This window comes from Diprion similis, chromosome 14, assembly GCF_021155765.1.
Source record: "Diprion similis isolate iyDipSimi1 chromosome 14, iyDipSimi1.1, whole genome shotgun sequence".
Lineage (NCBI taxonomy): Eukaryota > Metazoa > Arthropoda > Insecta > Hymenoptera > Diprionidae > Diprion > Diprion similis.
In genome coordinates this window covers 2,699,091-2,718,085 of record NC_060118.1, presented here as the reverse complement: position 1 = coordinate 2,718,085, position 18,995 = coordinate 2,699,091, and the positions used below count along the sequence as shown (strand labels likewise).

Below are 18,995 nucleotides of genomic sequence, written 5' to 3'. Positions count from 1 at the left end.
AAACAGGAAATACTGTGACAGTTATTTCATCAAATGATAAGTACGAAAATGTATTACCGTACTATTTCAACTCAGCTTATTTTAACTATATACTAGTTACTATTGTTATTTTTTCAGCACAGAGGCGTGTAACAGCTTAAATCTTCAAATTATTGCTTCAAAACTTCCCCCTATGAGCCTGCTTCTTTATTCGTTTTATGGAATATTTTCCATATATTTTCACCTATAGTGTCAAATATTACACGAAAAAGAATTTTATCCAGACGGGCAGGCAATGAATTTATATAAAGCATATTATCTAATGAACAAAGTGTGAAAAAAAAAGAATGAAATAATACTCTGATATGTTGAGGAAAATAAAAAAAGATAAATTAGGTAATACGTTATGATATATTGAGAAAAGCAAACGAAGTAAGTATACTTGTTAATATTTGAATAATAATCCAAAAGTTCAGTGAACTAGGTGTAAATTTGTGTTTTAAAAGACATATGTACACACACATGTCCACACGCGCATGAGTACATATAGAGATGTATATATGCTTATATTAACAGTGTTTCAATAGTCAACAAAGACTGCAGCACTTAGATGTATCACCAAAGTGAATGTGACAAGTTGCAGGGGCCGAACACTCTTGACCCATTGTATTAACCAATTGATGGGTGATATCCAAGTTCTGATTAATGTCACCGTCACTGCCTCGATACCGATGATTGTTGTCGCACCAGTGTCGCTGTTCCCTCCAACATGTACCGTGACGGTAAAGTAGTACAGATTTAGGAGACGCAGCAGATATTTTATCTCTCGTAATGCTGCCACAAGATTGAGTCTTGTATAAGCGTCCTTTGCCGAATATCGAGGGTAACGGAATGCATAATTTTTTGTGAATGGCAAAGTAACGGCTAAGCAAATGGAGCTTTTTATTTTTGCAATTACTCCTTGTAATAGCAGCCGTAGCATGATTATCATTATTTTCGTTATTGTTTGGCGTTTTATTATTAGACGAAAATACTCTCTTGCTTTGTAACTTCAATGATTTTACCAAATGGTGATGACTTTCTGAATTAATTGTTTCTTTGTCACTTATGTCAACTGACTCATCAAGTTTACTATTACTAAAAGCTTCAACAAATACTAAATTTTTACATTGGGATTTCTCAGACTGATAATGATTTACGGTTTTGTCATCTTTTGAATGTTGTTGTTGTGGTTTCATCATCTTTTCCTTCACTTCTAAGATTATAGATTTTCTACTAGTACTACTACTAGTACAACTATTACTACTACTACTATTAGTATTACTAGTCATACTACTATTAGTTGTCGTACTACTACTACTACCACTACCACTACAATTACTATTACTATTACTACTACTACTACTACTACTACTACTACTACTACTACTACTACTACTACTATTACTACTACTACTATTACTACTACTACTTCTACTACTACTACTATTACTACTACTACTACTACCACTATTATTATTACTACTACTACTACCACTACCACTACCACTACCACTACCACTACCACTACCACTACCACTACTACTACTACTGCTACTGCTGTTGCTGTTCATACTATTAGTGGTAAGTGACCAGCTGTGAAGTAATCTCCCACCAAACCCCTTCGCCTTCTGTTTAACATTAGTCGACAAAGAGCTTGAAGTATGCTGAGTGACAACAATGCTAGAATTATGTATATGACAAGGACCCTCGGCTTCTTGAACTTCAGTAATGCGATTCAAAGATTGGCTCTCTCTTAATCGCGTTTCACCAGACCTTCGTCTACCAGTTCTGTGCCGTCTTTCAAAAACAGTCGCCCTGTTTATAGTACACCGTTTACTTCCCTCTGTACCATTGTTGGTCCCACTATTATTCTTGTTATCTTCCGTGCTCGATGAACTCTGAGGGCACTCTCTGTTGTCGGATAAAGCGCTTCCATGTCCAGTTGTGTTTCCGCTACCTCCTCCTCCTTCGCTGCCGCCTGGGTCCTGAGAATCGCTTGAATCGTCATGACTATCCCTTCGTGGTGGTAGCGGTTTTCCTGAAGTCCCCAGTTTGTGGGCTCTCTTTTTTCTCCCTTCGCTGTCGTCATCGCTGGCATCGGAACTTGAACAAGACGCCGTGCGAGTTTTGTGAAATTTACTTCGCCTTTGTTCGTAGCTCGTCCGTCTAACGATACGGTCTCTTGCCCAGTCTATAGAGGCCATATCCTGATCCTCGAGAATCTCGTTGAAAGACAATTCTGGAAGTGTTACACTGTGTGGTGCTGGCAAGGATTTAAAGCTTGGCAACAATTGACTATTACCTGTAATTGTGGCTGTCTTTAAGGGAATTGGAACAGTTGATGATACTGTAAGAATTGTAGCAGTTACTGGAGCTGAAGTATCTACGCTGGGTTTTATTCTCTCCGGAGACTGCAAAGAGGTTTGGTGCTTGGTTCCCATTCGCCACTTGTTACAGGGGGTTGATTTTAAATAATCAGTTACAGACTTAGGGCGCCTGTCTATATTCGCAGGTTTTTGTATCCAGTCCTCTGAGGCTACTTCGTGTCCGGAATTGTCGAGATTATTTCTGAAGTTGGCGTCAAACAGGTTAGCCTTCATTGCTTCAGATAAATTTTCAACATCTCCGCCGCTGGCAGCAATTTTGACTGATGATTTATACCCAGATTTATTGCTGTCCTTAATGAACTTATCACAATCATCCCGCGAACTGGTTATTGTTGTTTTATTGCACACAGGTATTGTTATTGGATCGTGCGTGTGGTGAGAGTGAGTATGTATGTGACTGTTGTGGATGGAATGCTTCTCCAGATTTTGAGAAAGTTTCTCCTGAATAACGTGTGACAATTTTCCCTCTGACCTCGATCCTCTTCTGCTAACCGAACTTTGCGTCGAGTTACTACCATGATCATCTCGACCTGAGCAGGAAGACATATCGTCCTCGTCATCCTCCTCTTGGACAATACTGCATTTTCTTGTTCGAAAACTCTGCAAGGCACGTAAAATAAATTATTTTGTATCGAAATACCTACAAGCTATCGAATCTTTTATCTACCTTATTTATATGATGAAACGATCTCAAGTTACAAGACCTAATTTTATGTATGAGTTTTCCCAAAGTACAGTAGCACCGGAAAGTCGGTATGCGAAATTTTTGTTCTTTACAATTGTACCATCATGAAACAGGACTTAGTTCATTTAAATAGCCACGACATGAAGTGATCAGAGATTAAGAACTCTCAGATAAAAGTATAATAAAAGCATAGATAAATGTCAAAATCATTTATAGATAACTGGTGGTATTCTACCTATCTATCTGTCGATAAATAAAGGAAGAATCCATGTATTGCAGAAGTGGACTTCTATTGTGATAGCAAGACTCGTGACATGGAACTCATCTTGGAATAGTGAAACGAGTGACATTTTCGGAAAATCAAAGCAAATAAAAGGTGACTTGTAGAACTAGACATACCTATTCATAATAAACGGAAGAGAATTATAGTATTTTCATGTGATGGGATTCCATATATTATTCTTAATGTCTGATTAGTTTGCAGATATATTATGCAATAAATCGAAAATGTAAGCGCACAATACATTAAACACACATAAACTTACAGACACAATTTCTTGAATTTACAGTATAAATCACACCGTATCTGGATTTGATTACAATTTGAACGATTCTTTTGAAAAAAATTTAAGTCATGTTTCATACATTGTACAGGCCTGACCAATTATTTGCAAAATGCTTTCTTCACAATTCAACTCACGGATCGCGAAACACAAAAAAAGAATAAGAAATTTGTTGACATTTTGAGACTTATGTTGAAAAACGGTTTTCATCATTCGAATTATACAACATAAGTCTGATTAATGTCACCAATAAAAAAAAAAAATTAAAAATTCGATTTACACGGTACAAAAGTGGAAGCAAGCTTTCAAACACATTATACAATTGAAACAATAAAGGTAAGACGAGTGAATGGCTACCATATGTTCAATAGTTTCAAAAGTTTTCTTAGTGATCATCATTACCTGTGGTACGTCGCCAGCTGTTCGTGGAATACTTCGGACTGATTCATTTAAATTGCTCAATGCATTCTGATCGACTTCTGCATTACTTGGAGCGAGCACATTTTGCTTGCTGAAACAATAAACAATCAGTCAAATTAGGTGCGTCGAACACACACCACGCAGAAATGCTGAATACATACTGAAACAAAAACTATTGAAGATGTTTCAGTTCATGACACAGCCAAAGATAAAAGACTAGGAAACAAATGATGAAATAACAATATACTCCAGTGAAATAAAACCCTTGATAGAAACACTGTAATCATTTGATTAGAAGATTGAAGATAAAAAGTAAGATTTTTTTATCACTATTCCATTCATTAGATGAAATTACATTACCACCACTGACATTGGTTAATAACACAATTTACGAGTATTTTTTTTTTTTATCGCGTTCTATACTTTTGTTAGAGTCGCGTATTTTTCTTAAACAAACAGATCAGCGTTCATTCGCGCGTTTCTTATTAGAGTTTTTTATGCACTGGTTGAAATTTTCAAAACAGCCATAAGCTGCTGATGATTTCTAATAAATGTGTGTACAATTTCTCTACGTTCAAGAAGAAGGCATGTAAACCATTTGTCACCTATGATAATATCCTATTAGGACACAATAGCGAAGCGCACGAAATAAGTTCTGTTTTAGTACTTTGATACTTTGTTAGCACGTCACGTTAACAAATAGCGAATGTTTCTTTGATCCGAAAACGTGCAAGAACGTAAGAATGATAACATAAGCAGCTTGAACAATAATTTCGAACAATGCAAAATCTGGATTGAGTCAGACGTAATGCTCTTATCTATTTGAGACGACTTTGTAGATTCTAAGCTTAGGAGCATTTCCAGGAACCCGTGTACAATTTTTATTAAATACACTTATTCCAAGTGCAACAATTTATCTACTAGTTAATCATTGACACAGACAAAAATTTGTAAATTATCTTACAGATTGAAAGACTGTGAACTGTATTCATAGGCATAATAACAGTTGTATGAGTTTAAGGGGACCCGCAAATGAGATTCTAGCCTTGCGATACATACATGCTACAAAGCCTCTGATTTTTTTTTTCCTATACACAGTTTTGGATATGAAATGATGTTCCGTGTCTAAGAATAATTCTGGAAAAACCTTTGCTATTTCCGAAATTGATATTTTTCAACAAAGAAGAACGTCGCAAAATCAATGCGTGAAGTTGTTCGAAATGGTCAACAGGACATGTAAAAGAGTCAGCGGAAGAGATACATTTTTACGTACATAAAAATCAGTAAAAAGTCGTTTTTCGTACTAGCAAGCCCCTCAATTTCATGTTTCACGACTTCCACTGTCATGAGATATAGATCTATGAGTAGTGGAAGTAGCAGGAGTGAAACGGGAAAGTCAAAGAAAAATTTGAAATTCATATAAATATCCAAACCCCATGATAAAACAACTTTTAATATTATATGAATATACAAACCACATTATAAAACAATTTTTAAATTTATATGAATATACAAACCCCATTACGATAAACTTTTTTCTTTTTTATTTACTTAAAAATGTATCTCCTCTTTCAATGCCACATTCTTCTTCGTTCATAAATATCAGTTTCAAAAATAGCAAAGATTATGCCGGAATTATTTTCAGAAATGGGACATCATTTCTTATCTAAAACCATGTACAAAAAAAAAATCGGAGGCTTTGTAGCATATATATATCGTAGGGCTAGAACTTGACTTGCGAGTGCCCTAAATGTGAAAAAAAAAATATATCAAAAATTAAACTGATGAAGATTCTGTGAATTCTCACATTGGCCTTAATGATTTCTTTCTTTCTTTTGTACTCTATGGTAAGTATATCTAAATAGTACAATCAATTATTACTCGTTTCAACTATATCCATTTTCGAAAGTTGGTGCATTTTATGTAGCTCTAAGCGTTATATACTTCTTACACGAATTTACGAAGACAATAAATTCGAGGGTAGGAACGATAGAATTTTGTAACAATAACTTCGGCACAGAAAAATACAGAAAGTAATCCTAGGTTTTTTGATAGTAAGAGAGGCTGAGAATTTTGTTTTAGATTAAATAACATGATCTTACATAGTATTACTATTTGATATATACGGAAATAGTAAAAGTGGAATACTAGTTGTCCAACATTGCTATGGGCATTAATATACTTAACCTAATTGAGTTGTGGTATTAAATTAAAGCAAAGGAGTTCAAATGGATTAGGTTAGAGTAGTTAAACCTTGTTGATAAATATAATTCAGTTTAATATTTATAGTAGCATGGTAGAGAAAAAAATATGAATAACTTATCGCATGCATTACCAATATCAATATTCACCTGGACGAGATGTTAAGTACTTCGGAACCATTTTTTTGTACTTGCTCTTGCCTGTGGGCACGAAGCTTCCTTTCCGCCAGCAGGAAATATGTCGCAGTGATATGATTGTATTCATTCTTATCTAGTGCACTGCAATATTTTTCAAAGTATTAAACCTTTCTTTTAGAAATTGACATTACTTAGCTAGCAACTTATTTTTAAGTAAACTGCAAATAGGCATAGTGTTATTTTCTAAATGGAAAATTAAATTCCTCACAATTTCTACCAAGAAAGTTGACCAAATATTTTTTTCAACGATTTCGGTGAAAGGATTACCAGTTTATTAGCAGGTTTGGAAGACGGAAAAAAGAAATCAAGATACAGTCAGGAACAAGGTGATATGCTTTGATATATTGTCATATAGTGCTTTACTTACTCAAGTATTTCTTCTTTGGTAGCAATGTTTCCATTAACCATTTTGGTAATAATGAGATTATGGTGTTCCTCTGAAACTTGTTGCCTTGATACAAGGGGCAACGATTCTATAGGGTCAGAATCTGACCCTGAAACAAGCCAGGGATTGGATGCTATTTCCTCGAGGGTAGCACGCCGCTCTGGCTGTCTGACAAGCATTCTTGCTATCAGTTGCTTACACCCATCAGAGACGTGTGTTGGAATTGAATATTTGCAATCCATAATCATGGTGAGGGTTTCACTATCGTTTGCTTCTTGAAACGGAGCTTGACCGCAAACCAACATGTATAATATAACACCAAGAGACCATACATCTATGAAAATAGGTATGTTTAATTAAAATGTCATTTGAAAGACAATTATTTTTCACGTTAGTTTGATATTATCTTAAAGCTTATGTCACACTCACCAACAGCAGGAGCGTCATAACTATCTCCGAGGAGAATTTCTGGTGCTGAATAAGCCAAAGAGCCGCAAGATGTCTCCAGCTTTTGCCCCGGGCAAAATCTATTACTGAACCCAAAATCCGTAAGCTTCACCATTCCGAGTTTTTCAAAAAACACAACATTCTCAGGCTTCAAATCTCTGTGCACAACGTGGAGTCTGTGGCAGTAAGAGATGGCCCTAACTATTTGCCTGAAATACGTCCTTGCAACCTGAATTATCACAAAACGGTAGCGTTATACAGTGAAAGGAATAATTAAGTGGTTAATGATCAATTTTTTAATCAGAGAGTAACTTTTGGTGACATTGACATCTGATTAATAATTGCACTAAGATTACTTTCAATGTTGATAGAGCCTTAATTATATGAGCCCTCCTTATCTGAGTTTGTGATTGTTCAAAGCTTGTCTCAAACTTATACAGAGTGTTTCATTTCAATCGCTCTAGGTCGCTTATTCCCAAACTAAGCAAGGATGTTTCATACAAAATATTTAAGGTTTCAACGGGGAAAGAACATGAAGGTACCAAATTTTTTATAGGTGGAATCACTGAGGTCAGGTAGAGTTCAACTTTGTTTTTAAAGTGGTGTATCTGAAAGGTGGTTTTTACCCATCGGTATCTGAAAGGGCATTAAAAAGTACTTATAGGTTTTTCGGTAACTTACTGGTAACTTACTGGTAACTTGCTGCATAGCACGTATGTCATCACTGGTCGAGTTTAGGCGATGCGGATGTACATTTGAATTGTACATTTTGATGCGAAATTTGATGTCTTTTCAGATACAAGGGAAAATATACACTTTTTGGAAGATATTCAATTTAAAAAACCAACTAGATCTTCACCTGACCTTGGTGGCTCCATTTAAGAAAAATCTGTTGTCTTCATATTCTTTCTCCTTCGAACCTTGAATATTTTATACAAAACATTTTTTCAAATATAGGTTAATTTTGGTGTCACCAGCCTGGGGCAATTAAAATGAAACACCCTGTATAAAACGCTGTTATATAAGCCTGTCTTGTCTATCTACAGGCCGTAGTAGTATAGCACATAGCATGCGAGATGGCAGAACGGGAGGACCTGAGTTCAAATCCCTTGCTTGTCGAGGAGGACCTGAGCAAAAATGGTAAGACGGGTCTGGCCATTCAGGTGCCGAATCGGCGAGTTGGGGTTTGAACTCGGTCTGGATATAAGCGGGCTAGGTTTTCTGCAGATTTCCTAGTCCCTAGTGCAAATGCCGGTATCTCTATTGAACAACTTAAGTCGGCTGCAGCCGCATAATGATGGTCACTGATCCATCTCCTTCCTTGCTCCATACAAACCAGAAAGTGGCTTCTGGGGACATACCCTATCAGGTATGGTGGATAGGGGCAGCAATTATTATATTATTATTATTATCCATACTCGTTAGAACTCAAGAATGTGCTTGTATTCCTTTACTCGGAAATATTGGGTTGGAGTTCTTCAATCATTATATAATAGAGGTCCCAACATAATCAAATGCAAGGACTGATATTCTGAAATTCCTAACAAATACTATACAGCACAAACCTCTTCGCTCAATCCACTGTCATGCCGCATAATGTAATCATAGAGATCGCCTCCATCACCCAATTCGAGTATAAGATAGAGCTTTGTCTGCGTGTCTATTACCTCATATAATCTAACGACATTTGGATGCTGTACCAATTTCATGCATCTCACCTGGAAAGGAGAATATTAAATATAACATTTAAATACTTTTTTCTCCTTTCAGAAATGGATGAGTACAACTAAAATATATTGTAGGATGAAAATAATGTCTCACTTCTTGAAACAGATGGGCACGTGATATTTCGTCTAGTTTAGTTTTATCGATAACTTTGACGGCAACTTTTTCACCAGTAAACACATGACGAGCAAGTTTGACAACGGCAAAATGACCCCGTCCAAGTGTCTCCTCCATATCATAAAGGCCAGCAATCTTGCCATCGTAAGTACTGTGCCCTACTCTCCGATGCATTGTAACCCTGTGAACTTTGGAAAAGGAACAAGTAGAATTGGGAAAAATAGCAAATTAGAGAGAAATCGAGTACGCAAGATAAACGAATATGAAATGTGGTAAAAAAGATCATTTTTCAAAGGTCAGGCCTTTCGAAATTGTTGCATTTTTTCCCTAAGTGCAGTCAAGTTGCAGATAAAAAATGCGTCTAATATATTTAAGAAAATTACTTTACCCCAGATTGGGAGACCACACTACCAAACTTATATCGATAAGATTATAGAAATTCAAATGTGAAAGCCTTGTGAGTAGGGCTCAGAATGATGGCGTACAAATCTGCGGACTCTGTACATATATATATGGTCTGGATTCTGAATGAATTCAAATTCTGACTCTTCCTAGCATATTATTCAATTTTTTCAATAACGTCTGGAAAAAAATATCAACCAGTTGTGTTTGCAAAAATGAAAAGGTGCGTCTTCAATTTCTACTGCATTTTCAATAGCATTTTATCAATTCTTTACGATGATGTATTTGTGAAAAAAATATTGAACATCAAAGCTTGCCAATGACTGATCAAGAAAAACTACTTCTGAGCATACTCAGAAAGCTGAAATTATTGTTGTTAACATAAGGACACACCATAAGAAATTACTAATTTGTAACTTTAAAATGAGTTTGAACCAATTTTATTTTCGAACCAATGGAATATGAAGAATTCAATTAATTATGATAAAATATTCAAAGAAGTGTTCCTAAAGTTCAAAATAATAAATCTGATTAGCTTTGTATTGAAAGCAATTACAGCAATAAATTGTAATCCTGTAGGCTCTTGCTACATACCTCAATTCTATACAAAGTAGAAACTTGTAAAGTCAACTTTGCATAATGAGATTGTTTGCAAAAAACTTCTGATTCCAGAATATAAATTACAGAGTAAAGTCAAGCAAAGTATATATTCACTTCATAATTGCAACTTTTACCTACTACAGTCGACTCTCGTTAATTCAAACCTGCGATAATTCGAACCTCTCTATAATTCAAAGTTATCACGAGTTCCCTAGAAAATCTCTTGATATTTCGAACAAAATCAATACATTTTGATGCACTCGGTAATTCGAACGAAAAAATCATTGTTAGGTAACAAAACCACGCGTTAATTCGAACTCATCGGCGTCAAACACTTGATAATTCAAAGTTGCAGAGAGAAAGAGACAGAAAGATTGTTTTTGTTATGATTAGTTCGAAACACACTTCCGCACGAATTGGTTGTTCAGTTCAGTCTCAGTTACTGTTATTCTTTCGTTGTTTGTATACAGATTAAAAGTTTGTGTTAGTTATGAGTCCTAAAAAGTATAAATGCTTGACGATTGCTGAAAAGAAGAATGTAATCGAAAAAGTAGAGGGAGGTGAGAAGAAAAGTGATGTTGCAAAAGAATTTAGGATTCCTCTGAGTACTCTCTCAACCATAATAAAGCACAAGGAGAAAATTCATGCTGCTCAAACTGCATTTCAGGCACTTTATTTCTTGAAAAAAGTTATTGAGCAGTCTGAGCAGCAGCAATATGCTTTGAAACAAACAAATATAACGAAGTTCTTTCCAAATATTAATTAATTCCCATTATGAATATGTACACGTATCCGCTAAACTTTTGCCATTGTTTAAGAATAGCAGTTTATAAATAATAATTGATCAACACTCAATAATTCGAAGTTTTATTTATTTTCTCTCAAAAATCCCGAACCATTTGATATTTCGAACACTCGATAATTCGTAATATTTTAAGAGTCCCTCGAGTTTCGAATTAACGAGAGTCGACTGTACTATTCAATTTCATGAGAGTACATATTTATATGGCTGAAATTCGTGCTGGATCAAATCTTCTTTAGTGTTGGTCAATTTTAAATACTGTACAAAATCAAAACTCAATCTGAATTGCAGAAAAAAATTCTTTATAAAAATTCAACATAAGGTTGAGAATTACGATTGCAGACTATCTTCGACTTATTGTACACTAATTCATGTGAGCATATTTATTGAGTCTTTGAAAAAGTGAGAGTTGATTGTGTTTATATGAAAAAATTTTGTTTCCGATCTCTATCAAGTTCCAATTTATAAAATACTTTTAAATTCAATAAGACAAAACAACACCTGGGCAAATAGTTCTGTGATACTGTTTTGTGCATACACAGAGTGTCTGCTTCACTGCTTGTGATTAGGTATTTCAAATTGACTTCTGGGCTGCCTGGATTTACGACGTGTCGTAGAACAACACGAACATCATTAGTCTCAATTCAATTACACACCTAGAAGGAAGCCATTGCAATGAAACTATACTGCCATTCGTTCTTGTTTACTGCATTATTTAGTTCTCTGTTTGTGACTGAGGGACTTCGTTAGCTTGTGACCTTCTATATCCTCGCTCTTCCGTACTTGTCATAACAATTTAATGAAAACTAAATTTCTTTTCATATAGCAAATTGAAGAGAAAGCAGTTGTTACAAAATTCTGCACAAGTATCAAATGGATCTACTAATATTTTTATTTGCCAAGAACTTGTGTAGTTTTTTATGCCTAATGACTTTTTGCATACATTCTCTACGAAGATTCAAATCGTATTGCATGATTCCGCATAGAACAGATATAAACTTGAAAACAAGATCATCATATTAAATTAGAACAATTTAATCTTTACAGTGAAATGGATAATTAGTCATTATTCTGCATTATTTTAAATTTAAGTGAAATGCTGCATGTAAGATTTTCAAACATATTTGTCATAAGAGAAATGACAAAATCTTTGGCAAATGCTAATACAGTCTGTAAGTCAAAAGCAACTAGAACGATAAACAGTGATTTGCACGACGATCGACATTGAGACAAAACTACTTGCCACCGGTCCCAGAATATTTTCCAGAAACAAATAGAGAGCTAATGCTAGTCTGTGCAGAAAAAAGTCAGAGCAAATATGATGATGCAACAACAATAAATTCAATTATGTCCTACTTATGTCAACGTAATCATCAGTTACATTGTAACATGTTTGGGGTTTAAATGGAAATGTCAAATATAATAATTAAAGTAGCTGAAGAGTGGGGAGTAATCTGGTGTAACTTCTTTTCTGTTTGCCCATTGTAGTGTCAGACTGTCAGGATGATAGTCGTGCAATAATAATAGCCTTATCGGCTATTCCTATTTGACAATTCCTATGATTCGTACTTCAATTCTGCGTGATGAAAAAATCAGACTATGCGAATAAGTGAGGGGGGAAAATGGATAGTGATTATTAGTTCAGGGCAAACAATGGTAAAAATTATTCTAATTCTAAAAGTTACTCGGAGTATCATGATCAGTTCGCGGGGTTTGCGGTAATGAAGCGCAGACGTTGGTTGCCGTTCATAAGGTAAAATTTTTGCAGTAGGTGGAAAGGCAATAGCCGAGGTTTGTGAAAATATACACAGTGTATTTGTTCGATTCCCGTAATTTATCAGCAGTTTAGTATGCGTTTACTGTGAGTATTAATGTACTCGGTAACTCCGCAGAGGTTCGTTACGACGGATGAAGAGGCCATTTTAAATTCTATTATAAGCTACACATACCTTACGTATCATTCAGTTAGACCTCTACACGCTGTCATCTGCAGCTATCCCAGTATCTTTATTTTACTATTGTTGTTCCGTACATCTTTCACCGCTTATTATCAACACACTGTTCCAATCACAATAATTGTTATTTACTTAGAGTCCACTTCTAGTTAACACATCGAATTCCAGTTACGAACAAATTTTCCAACACCTCTACTCTTTTAGACCTTTCGGAAACGGAAATGCACGAATACTCACGAAGCGGTGAGTCTCTCACACCACGGCACGAGAACGACAAATGGCTCGTCCAACCCATAGGCTTATAAAGATAGCTCAGACTGCACGGCTGCGCGGCTGTGTATCGAGCTGGACACTGATCTCTACTCTACAAGTAGAGATCATGCGTGACAGAACAAAGAGAGAGAGAGAAAGAGCAATGGCTGGCCTGGCATTCTCACTCTAATCGGTAACTTGGCGGTGGAAGCACTTGGAGTTATATTAGTCGGCATTTTCCTTTTATATTAGTTTTCTGACACAAATCGACACTAAGTGATTACATTGTTTTGATCTAACGGAATAGGACAATGAAATCACTGAGTGTCGTACTTTGACAGAAAATTGACATACAAGAAGAGCGCCCATTATGTATGTTTTATTGATTATTGTCATTACATGCCGCAAATAACTCAACTCTAACGAGAATCTTGTGACCAGGAGGTATTGAACAAGCGTCTAACTATTTGAATATCCCTAGATGAAAAAAACGGTAGAAATCATTAACCAGAGTTTAAAACCATATTGCGAAATCGCCGCACTACAGAGAGGTAACATAATATTATTTTAGCACTATGATTAACTAACAGGCAAATTAACGCTGGGCACTGGTATTTATTCAGATCGGTAGCAGTAAAGTATCATTCACAGTTGACTTAGTGCAGTGCCAAAATTTGGAAATACAAATACCATGTGAGCGTTCACATCCGATTAGTGTAATGCTAAGCCGCTGATTGTGAACGCTTGCATGGTATTCGTATTTTCAATCTCGTGCACTGCACTACCACTGCACTAAGTCGATTGTAAATGACACTGAAGGGTTTGAATTCTCCTCCTCGAGCATTGCCCCTCGAAAACATATTCTCCATATTTTAAGCATTGCAATTAGGTAAACTTAGGTCAGCATACTATGCCATGGGACTATTGTGGGTGCCGGGTGCAAAGTTAGACTATGGAAGATTCCCCCAACTTTTGCCCTATACTACCACGTTCTTCTCCTTATTCCAAAGTATCATTTACACTCAACTAAGGATGCGTTCCGAAATTAGTTTCCAGTACTATCAGCAATCTCTTATCTCTTTTGCACTGCTGAGTTTGTGAGTAGCTCTGTCTCTGTTCTAGGGAGTTTTCATCGCTGCCAGCCAGTTTCGGTACACACCCTAAGTGCAGTGGTAGAGGCAGTGATAGTGCGGCGCGCGGCGTGTAGCTTTAGTGCCACTGATATATATATTAACTGGATACGATATGGGATACGAGCTCGCCGCCATATTGGTGTACTCATTAGAAGCTTGGAATTCGATGTACGCGCTGCCTGGCAGTCAGCCACAGTACTACGTAGGGTGCGGCCTGTTCAAAACTACAAACAGTGAGTACAGTAATAGAAAACGACGAATCATTTTGATTCGGAAAGAATATGAGTAATAAACCGGGACGCAATTTGAATAGGAACTTGAAGGTGGCATTTTATTACAACGTGTACCTCAAAATATTTTAAATTTATGCGTATGTGTGTCATTTATGTATGTACATATTATCGTATTTTTAGAATCTTGAACATGATGTTCGTAAATTAAAATCAGTAATAAAAATATTACTTTCAAAATGTTTGTTATCATTTCAAAAGTGAATAGCAGCTGCTGAAATTGAAATTGATTACTTATTTACAGGATTGTGTGCAAAATCATTTTCTATACACTAACAAACTAAGAATAAACATAGTTCAGGGATTTCCCCGAAGCATCTCAGTATTACTGCCATTCGTCTCTTGCGTGACCCTCATATGGTGCGCTGCTTTTTTCAAGGAATATACTGTGGTTTTTAGATGACTGACTCGTCTCTTCAAAGCTTTAACCTTTTTTTGGGATGATTCATAATTTTGCCACATGAGATCTAGTTTTTTTTTACTTGTCCGAGGAGTATCTTCGCAATGGTGATCGTGTTTGACTAAGTCTCGTCGCCGTGATGTCTTTGGTGTGAGCATAGTTTTTACTTTTTCCCGAGAAGTAAAAGCCTTGGGAGTAGGAGCAGTATAGGTTGGTATTGAAATTTCAGGACCTGAAATTTCGAAGTACGAATAAAATAATTCACAAACGCGTACATTTTTTCAGAATGAAGTATGTAAACGTAACTTTTTACGAATTAGACCAATTACTCAATAAGCCTACTCACTTATTGAGGGAAGTATTGCTTCTTCAGAACTAGACTCCTCCACACAGTTTATTCTTCTCGTCGGAGCAGGTGGTGAACACTTCTCGTAGGTGTTGTACTTGTTGTAGTTGACATGTCAACCTTTAATTCTGCGCAGTGGTTAGTTATTTTTTTCTTAAATTACTTAACGAAAAAACGATAGCGATTTATCACTATTAATGAACGAGTTTGCAATATACGTACTTTTATGCGAAACCTGGCCTTCATCCAAACTGATGTGTGTCTTAATTGCAGCTTGTGGAAAAATCGTGGGTACGCTGCCTTTGCGTAACCTTGTAATATTCCACCAGCGCTCAAAACAATTACTCGTGAAATGGTTAGAGCAAAGAACCGCTGTTTTGGCAGGTACCCAGAGTGGTTTCCCCAATTTTTCGATCCATTTCTGCCTTTCAATTTCATTAGCTGGGAATCTGATAAAATTTCAAAGAATTGTTGTTTGTTCCTAGCCTCCAAAGAATTCAGTTTAGAGTACTTACCTGTGAAATGTTAATCCGTTTTCTGTCGTTGATTTTTTGCAAGATACGCATCTTCCCATTTTCCGATAGTATTGGTGCAGCACTTCTTAAGGTGCCGCTGACCTGACTTGAAAATATCAAATCGTGACGTCATAAATACGTGCAGAGCCTCTGAACGTTGAACGGTGAACTAAGGCCGCTGATTTCATTGGCTTGTTCTGTTAGATCCAACCAATGATGTCAGTTATAGATCGAAACATACTTCTTGTGGACCATAAACGGGCTGCTGTCACATGAAAAACGCGTATACGAATCGAGCCATGTTTACAAAAAAATAACTGATAGTATAAGTTTTCCCGGATAACGTGTGTGCTTTTGTACGTGTGAATCTCCCTGGCGAGGGTGAAAGAGATTGTGGAACAGTGCAATCAGTGAATATTCAACATGCGGTAGCTCCGATCGGCCATGTTTGTTGTCGCGTGATTTTATTCACTTCATCATTCTTTATTATAAACATTATCAGCGATTTGCCTGAGCTGTGACTGAGATTCACACGTACACTATTATTCAAGCTACGATTTAAAATATTTCCGAGTAAGATTCATACTCTCGTTATCGCAGGATTCGTATAGGCTTTTTCACCCAATTTCCCCGCTTCTGACGTCACGGAATATATATATGACACGCCAGGTCAGCGGGGCCTTAATTCTTTTTCTGCGTATCGTTATCACTGAATTTTTCTTTCTGTTATTAGATCGCGGTATGTTTCTTGGTTATAAGTATGTAAACAACGCCCGTGAGCGTAGTACTGTGGCTGACTGCCAGGTAGCGCAAACATCGCATTCCAAGCTTCTAATGGGTATGTATGTAACCTCCATATAGTTAGCCCCCCATGTGTGTGGATTGGATTAATTCTTTTTGCAATCGTTTGTCGGTCGTTTGTCGGTCAATGATGGATTAATCCGAACGTTTGTCGGTTATTCCTCGATTAGAAAATAATTTTTCAAAATTAGCATAAAAAATTTCTCTAGTTGGCCCCTTGACGGAACTGTTTCCGATTAATTTTGATGGTAATCGATCTAGAATCGTTTGTCGGTGATTGATGGATCATTCTCGCATAGTCAATTTGGATAGTTTCTGTAAAATCGTAGAAACAAAAATCTAATCTGGGTTGTCTATTGCTAATCGCTGCGCGGAAACCTACCATATGTGTTTATTTCATGGACTAGCAATTAAATTACATTTTCAATATGGCGGTGAGCCACCACACATCCATACATGAAGAATAGAGTAAAGGAGCCCGAACGGCATAGGAGAATCACGATAAATTTGAACTCTGAAATCGACGAAAAAGATATATGATGGTTGTAGTTTGAAATTCAGCCACGAGCGCGCTTGTGTTGTCAGTTTCGGATATGAAGTATGGCATTGGTGATGCCATGAAGTGAGGAGTATTCGTTTCGTTATCGACGCCCGGTCATTGCTGAAATAATAATACGTATGTCTAGTGTTTACACGCCGCGATTATTTCAATCTTTTATTTTTTACGTGCGAAAAAGTTTAGTGAGCTGATTATTCCCGATTGTCTAACGAACAGGTAAGAAAAAACGGTATTTTTGTTAATAGTACAATTTTCAGTGTGATTAATAATAATTTAAACGTATTGTGATTGTAATTCGGGGATTGTGTAAAGTGAGGTTAACGTCCGTACTGTTACATGTTATTACAACAATTACAATAAATTAATTTTTTTATTCATCCTATACTAACGACAGCAGCGCCACCACAGCCTATATATCTTTTTCGTCGCTTTCAGGGTCCCCATCCATAGTACAGCGTTCGGGCTCCTTTACTCTATTCTTCATGCATCCATACCTGCCAAAAGACCATACGGATCTGAAGTGTTAACTGGGTGAGTTTCTATGAAGTGATAATGAATGTTATTGGAAAAAAATTTCCGGGGAGTTTTTCTTACATTTACAAAGAAAATATGAAAATTATTCAACCGATAATGGACCATCAATAAGCGAAAAACGTATTTAGATCAAATTGCTTTGAAATAGTTCAACTATATTTTTATCGAGAAGCTAGGGGAAAAAATTCACATAGGGAATTTTTTATAGTTAGCCCCTTGATGGAATTGTTTCCGATTAATTTTGATATTAATCGATCTAAAATCGTTTGTTGGTAATTGATGGATCATTCTCACATAGCAAATGTGAACAATTTCTACAAAATCGTAGAAACAAAAATCTAATCCGGTTATCTATTGCTAATCGCTGCGTGGAAACCTACCATTATGGCGGCGAACAGAATCAATTTCTTAACGTCGCTCTACGGCCATGCTCTACGGTATCTCTACGGTATTCAAAATGATTCATAAGTGTGAGCTCGGAAAAAAGTGTGACTCAAAAATTGAGGTTAAATAACCAACTAGTGGATAATCAACGCTCCGGTGAGATTACGACGGTAGGGTGGGTCAAATAAAATGACTATTTTTTTTTCCCTTGATATAATGAAAAATTGATTGTATGGCATCTCATCATCGATAGAAGTAACCGTTCAAAAAATAATCGCTTTAAAGTTCTTCAATTATTTTTACCATGAATACTAGTTTAAACACTAGATGAAACTCAAACTCTAAGAAACTCAAGCAACAGCGATTATCTTTTGAACGGTTACTTCTATCGATTAGATACAAGAGAGCTTTTTTGTAGAACATAAAAAGTTCTACAGAAATGTACTAAAAAGACTCTCCTAACCTCGACGGTTGCAGCCTTTTTGAGATGCCATACAATCAATTTTTCATTATATCAAGGGGAAAAAAAATAGTCATTATATTTGACCCACCCTACCGTCGTAATCTCACCGGAGCGTTGATTATCCACTAGTTGGTTATTTAACCTCAATTTTTGAGTCACATTTTTTTCCGAGCTCACACTTATGAATCATTTTGAATACCGTAGAGATACCGTAGAGCATGGCCGTAGAGCGACGTTAAGAAATTGATTCTGTTCGCCGCCATAATGGTAGGTTTCCACGCAGCGATTAGCAATAGATAACCGGATTAGATTTTTGTTTCTACGATTTTGTAGAAATTGTTCACATTTGCTATGTGAGAATGATCCATCAATTACCAACAAACGATTTTAGATCGATTAATATCAAAATT

The 18,995-nt window shown here is 36.2% G+C and overlaps 1 protein-coding gene across 1 annotated transcript; it reads right to left on the bottom strand.

Annotated features, from left to right (window-relative positions):
• Positions 1-428: 428 nt before the first annotated feature.
• LOC124414428 (probable serine/threonine-protein kinase MARK-A) lies at positions 429-13,146 on the bottom strand. The gene is made up of 10 exons (XM_046895374.1): positions 12,903-13,146; positions 9,129-9,337; positions 8,873-9,025; positions 7,290-7,536; positions 6,843-7,194; positions 6,428-6,556; positions 4,059-4,167; positions 1,470-3,008; positions 1,346-1,350; positions 429-1,290 (listed from the first exon to the last, which is right to left on the bottom strand). The coding sequence occupies exons 2-10, from the start codon at positions 9,321-9,323 to the stop codon at positions 567-569; spliced, it is 3,453 nt and encodes a 1,150-aa protein (XP_046751330.1). The 5' UTR covers positions 9,324-9,337; positions 12,903-13,146; the 3' UTR covers positions 429-566.
• Positions 13,147-18,995: the final 5,849 nt, after the last annotated feature.

What these genes read in the sequence shown, in the direction of transcription:
- LOC124414428 (XM_046895374.1), bottom strand. Translation starts at nt 9,323, where the DNA reads ATGCATCGGAGAGTAGGGCACAGTACTTACGATGGCAAGATTGCTGGC. An exon ending in ACAGTGGATTGAGCGAAGAG is followed by an intron (nt 7,537 to 8,872) that starts GTTTGTGCTGTA and finishes GTGATAATTCAG; the next exon opens with GTTGCAAGGACGTATTTCAG. An exon ending in TTATGACGCTCCTGCTGTTG is followed by an intron (nt 7,195 to 7,289) that starts GTGAGTGTGACA and finishes CTATTTTCATAG; the next exon opens with ATGTATGGTCTCTTGGTGTT.